A 6000-nucleotide genomic window follows, 5' to 3' on the forward strand; every position below is an offset into this window, starting at 1 on the left:
TTTGATACTTGTTTTATAGCTTATTATCAGCCCACTTTTCATCAATCCAGACCCAAACTTGAATTATCAGAAAATAAAACCTGAAACATCACAACAAATCCTATGTCATGTTCCCAGGTAGTAAGCAAAGCAGGCTCAGGAGATGAGCCCGCACTCTATCCGACACGTACCTCAATCCCTTACACAGCGCCATCGATTAGAAAATGATAAAGTTACACTTCTCAGAAAATGGTGCTAAAAATCAATAATTATAATAGACTTATTTTATTACAAATATCAAAACATAAAATGTAAAAACCAAATGTTCTTTTCTAAGCTGACAATACAAGGAGAGCGGACCTCACTGAGAGTCTTTTCTCTATTTCCGAGACAAAGGCCGGGTTCAGACCAACATCTGCAAAATCATCTGTCTTTCATCCAGAAAAAAAATGTCTATTTTTTATTATTACAATCCTACCTATATGCAATCTGTTTCATCCGTAAGTCCGTTTTTTACATTCGTTTGCCATCTGTGTGTACATTTTACGCCCATGTGCCATTTGAGTGTCCATATTTTACATCCTTGTGCCATCAATGTGTCCGTTTTCTATGTCGTGTGTCATCCTTGTGTCAATTTTTTTACGTCATATGCCCTCAATGTGTCTGTTTTTTACATCCATGTGTCATCCATGTGTCATGCTGCGATGGTCTTGAGTAGGGGAGGAGGGCCTCAAACTGTCCCTGGAACTGGGACCATAACTATCCCTGTCTCGACGATACTCTTGATGGTAGAGAGGTGTTATGAGTTATGATTAGGCAATTCAGTACCACAATGGACATAGCGGTCAGAGCACATACAGTGATCTGACAATAACCCAAAAATATAGAACGAGCTCTGAGACGTGGAAACTCTGTTGACCGCAATCCCTGATCCTCTCCAACAATACTAGAGGCAGCCGTGGATTGCGCCTAACGCTCCCTATGCAACTCGGCACAGCCTGAGAAACTAGCTAGCCTGAAGATAGAAAATAAGCCTACCTTGCCTCAGAGAAATACCCCAAAGGAAAAGGCAGACCCCCCACATATAATGACTGTGAGTAAAGATGAAAAGACAAACGTAGAGATGAAATAGATTTAGCAAAGTGAGGCCCGACTTTCTGAACAGAGCGAGGATAGGAAAGGTAACTTTGCGGTCAACACAAAACCCTAAAAAACCACACAAAGGGGGCAAAAAGACCCTCCGTACCGAACTAACGGCACGGAGGTACACCCTCTGCGTCCCAGAGCTTCCAGCAAAACAAATAGATAAGCTGGACAGAAAAAAACAGCAAACAAAATAGCAAAGGAAAACTTAGCTATGCAGAGCAGCAGGCCACAGGAACAATCCAGTAGAAAACAAGTCCAATACTGGAACATTGACAGGAGGCCAGGATCAAAGCACTAGGTGGAGTTAAGTAGAGCAGCACCTAACGACCTCACCACATCACCTGAGGAAGGAAACTCAGAAGCCGCAGTACCACTTTCCTCCACCAACGGAAGCTCACAGAGAGAATCAGCAGAAGTACCACTTGTGACCACAGGAGGGAGCTCTGCCACAGAATTCACAACAGAGAGGCCCGAGTCTCCGACCTCGCTAAGTCCTTGGTCTGTCCCCTCCCCCACCCACTGGAGCCTGGGACAGAAATGTACTGTGAACAATACACAAAAGACAAAACAGGGATAATAGAAACCCTCTATTATACAAAAGCACAAACCAACAACAGGGAGGAGGATAGGGACAGGGAGGAATAAATTAAATGGGAACAGGGTCCAGGAGATAAACATACATGTACTACAGAATACCTCCACAACAACATCTCTCCAAAACACTTAGATTAAGGACAGAGCACTGGAAGAGGAATCTCCAATAGCAGCAACAAATTCCTATTAAGCTCAACATCTCCTAAGAGCTAGGAAGCAAAGTTCTCACTGGCAAGACAGAGAGGGTGTGGTCAGGTTTTATAGGGAGAGGTAATGACCAGAACAGAAGCAGCTGAAATGGAGCTGTAAGTTTCTCACCAGCAGGGTGTGGTCAGGTTTTATAGGGAGAGGTAATGACCAGAACAGAAGCAGCTGAAATGGAGCTGTAAGTTTCTCACCAGCATATAAAGGGTCGTTAACTCTTCAACACAAAAAGAAACCAAATTCATCTAATATGGGATCCGAACACATAGGCTAAATGGAAGATCTGCAATTCATAATATGCAGTGATCTTCTACTCCAAGATCTCCCAGGTTGGCGTGACACACTTGTGACACCATGTGTGCATATTTTATGTTGTGTGCCATCCGTGTGTCTGTTTTTTACATCCATATGCCATCCATTTGTCCTTTCTGCACATCCGTATGACATCATTTTTTTACATGAACAAGTTGATCAATAAAGGTCACATAGAGTTTCCTATCTTAATACATCTAATGGACCTGAGAAAATCGAATTATATACAGATGGTAACCCATATGTGATCCGTATTTTTGTACACCCGTTGACTTATAATGGGCAAATCTGTACCAAGATAATGATCAAAGTGGTTCATGATGTGATTTGTTGACATGCGGAGCACCGGTTAGCAGGTAAAGACGTTCATGTGAACTACCACACTGCCTTACATTGGTCAGGGCGCTGTCCGTATATACTCCTTGTTTTAATGGACCCATTAAACGCTTGTCTGATCTGGCCCCAAATGAGAGACTTAAGTATTGCAAGCTATCAGTTACCAATTTTGATTGGTGGGCTTCGACCGCTGGGATTCTCCATCAAGACCAAAAACGGAGTTCTGAAATGCCCCATTAGTTTCTTGCTTAGGCCACCCTTGTTCACCACAACGCTAATATTTTTCTATGGGACTGCAGGAGATAACCCTTTAACACCTACGGGATGCCGCATATACAGTAAGGCTGGGTTCAGACGGCCATATTGGAAATTCCTCAAGCCCTCACACAGCTCTAAAAAATAATAAAAGTTACTGTTCCCAGAAAACGTTGACAAAAAAACAATTACACTTTTTTTTTTTTTTTTACAAATTTCTACATTTTTTTTACCACTTCAAAATGTAAATTTGGAATCGCCATAATTGTACTGACCTAAAGAAATAAGTTGTCAGGTCATGTTTACCGCAACGCTCAAGCAAACAATGGCGGAAAAGTTTTTTTCTCCCACCATTTTACCGCATTTGTAATGTTTTTTTTCCCATTTTTCAGTACATTTTATGGGAAATTGAACGGCGTCAATGAAAACTATAATTTGACCCGCAATAAACGAAGTCATCATATGGCCATGATGTTGCAAAAATAAATAAGTTATGGGTCTTGGAAGAAAGGGAGGGAAAACAATAATGAGTAAAAATTAAGGTTGGCCAAAGGAGTCAAGATTTTGCTGCGACTTCCTCGCTGTGAGAGTGGGAGATAGAGCTGCAATATTCAGGTCTGAACATTGTTTTCTCCTGGCTACTGCGGAAATCAGATCCTTAAATTACTATCAGTGATGACATCTATAGACTTTTATTATCATCCCTTCATATTCTTGCCATCAGCTCTTTAGTGGTTCTTCCTCTTATGACTCCTGACGTAGCAAAACCTCATCTTCTACCATGGTCTTCCTCATCTTCTACCAAGGTCTTCCTCACCTTCTTCTGTCCGTGTGATCCCTTACCCTGTTGGGAAAAAGCATGGACCATCACTATAGTTTACATGGCCTTTGTAGTAGCTCACAACTTCCCAATACTTTTATTTCCATGTGTCCATGTAAGATGGAATACTCCAGAACGAATTGTCCTTTGTATCTGCAGTTACATTGACCCATTGTGGAAAGTTAATTTGCTTTCCTATAAATTCTGACCCACCGCTGTCTTCTCACAGAGCCTATGGAGAAGGATCACCATGGACGCTGGGGCTGCTGGAAATCTTCATCATCTTGCGTAGACAATGAAGAGACAAGAACCCGAACTTGTGAAAACAACGATGGAAAAGCATGTGTGGGGGAGAATACTAGGAAGGTTCCGTGCTGAAACAACCATTGCTAAGTTCAGCATTCCCGCGATCCCTTCCTCAAAAACTTTCCCTTCTTTTGCAGAACTATCCAATAAACCTTAGATTCCTGTGGTGCTAACTTTTATGTCAATCTATGTGAATATCTATACTTGGCCATTAGGCTGCGTTCACATCTCTGGGTTCTGTTCGAAGACTCTGCAATCCTTAGGATAGGTCATTAATATCAGATTGGTGCGTGGCCTACACACAGCACCATGACCTATCAGATGACTGCAAATCTTCGGGTTGGAACAAGTAGACATTGTCTGGCTCCAGATCAGCATTGCCCTGTACACTGTGGTAGTGGTCATTCTCGGTTACAGTAGCTCCGATCACATTCACAGCAAAAGGAGCCAAGCAGCAGCCATTACACGGGTAATGGAGCTGGGTTTTATGTGTTTTTATCTGATTCCTCCCAGACCACATCATGGTCCTGGACAAACCCTTTAATGCAGCGTGTAGAGCTATACTTCCCGGCAGGACTGCGAGGTTCTCCATCGAACCTTATGAGTCAGTGTGGTCCACAATTTATATTTCACAGTCACGCTTTTTTACTGCCTACTACTGACCCTGTTATTATGCATCTGTGGTTAATTATCATGGAATTATACATATCAAGGATTCAGCGTTTTGTGTAATTATTGGTATTGATGAACTGAGATACATATTTTAGTTGTGTGATGACACTAAGGGTTACAACTCTTGATCCCACTGATGCTCAAAGGTGCAAACCAAATTTTCGGTATTCGGTCACTATGTGGTGGTAATATGTGGTCTGGTCATGGTGTGGCGGTATTTGTCCTTTGTATGTGGTGTTATTGTGCATTTTAAAAAATGTATGTGATTCATTCCCTTAAAGAAACATAAAGAAAAATATACCTAAAAAGAATACAGGATATTTTAAGAAATGTTCAATAGGTTAGAGTAGAGTAGGGTTCAGCCAAAAGGGTTTACTTTGTCATAGTGGCTGTGGAGAAACGGGGTCAGTGGGTGCTCTCATCCGCTGGCCCGGCTGTCTTTAGCAAGACTTCATGGACCAGGGCTCATACCATTGAACGCCCGCTCTATCTCCCGGTGGGTAATACACTACACAGACAACACAGGGTTAAGGTAAAACAGTGTTTCAATACTTTATTGAACCACAACACACAATAGCAAACAGAACAATCTCAGCAATTACCCCAATGTAGTGCACATGACAGGGTCTTAATCTTCCGTTGTCTCGCCGGGATAATGGTAGATGTTATATCAGAGCTCCCAGGGTCGCTATTCCACCTGTGATATACACACAGAGAAGAGATATCGACAAGCGTAGGAAGATGACACAACTGTCCATAGAGTCCATACAAGGTCCAAAGCCAGTTGACACGAGAGTTACCACCTGGCTTATCTGACCATCTCCATGAAACCAGGCGACCAGGGAGTCCCAAACCTTGCTTTCTCCAAAAATATCCATGGTTCAGAGATGGTCACTGGATCAGATCTGTGTCCTTCCAACCGGAGATGAAAACCCCTAGGTTGTTTCCTACAGAATCATAATAATAATAATATAATAATAATAATAATAATTTTATTTATATAGCGCCAACATATTCCGCAGCGCTTTACAAATTATAGAGGGGACTTGTACAGACAATAAACATTACAGCATAACAGAAATACAGTTCAAAACAGATACCAGGAGGAGTGAGGGCCCTGCTCGCAAGCTTACAAACTATGGGGAAAAGGGGAGACACGAGAGGTGGATGGTAACAATTGCTTTAGTTATTCGGACCAGCTATAGTGTAAGGCTCAGGTGTTCATGTAAAGCACAGACACAGAGGGCTAATACTGCATAAAGTGTATGAGAACATGATGCGAGGAACCTTTTTTTTTATTTTTTTTATTATAAATAGGCCACACAGGGATCGTTAGGTTAATGCATTGAGGCGGTAGGCCAGTCTGAACAAATGAG

At 42.0% G+C, this 6000-nt stretch overlaps 1 protein-coding gene across 1 annotated transcript in view; it reads left to right on the plus strand.

The window, feature by feature from the left end:
• C9 (complement C9) overlaps window positions 1-4901 on the plus strand; it is a 41319-nt gene extending 36418 nt beyond the window's left edge. The window contains exon 11 of the mRNA XM_069745918.1: window positions 3876-4901. Coding sequence (XP_069602019.1) covers window positions 3876-4024 — 149 coding nt within the window. The 3' untranslated portion in view covers window positions 4025-4901. The remainder of the gene's footprint in view (window positions 1-3875) is intronic.
• The last annotated feature ends 1099 nt before the right edge of the window (window positions 4902-6000 follow it).

The sequence above is a fragment of the Ranitomeya imitator genome, chromosome 1, assembly GCF_032444005.1.
Source record: "Ranitomeya imitator isolate aRanImi1 chromosome 1, aRanImi1.pri, whole genome shotgun sequence".
In the NCBI taxonomy this organism is placed as follows: domain Eukaryota; kingdom Metazoa; phylum Chordata; class Amphibia; order Anura; family Dendrobatidae; genus Ranitomeya; species Ranitomeya imitator.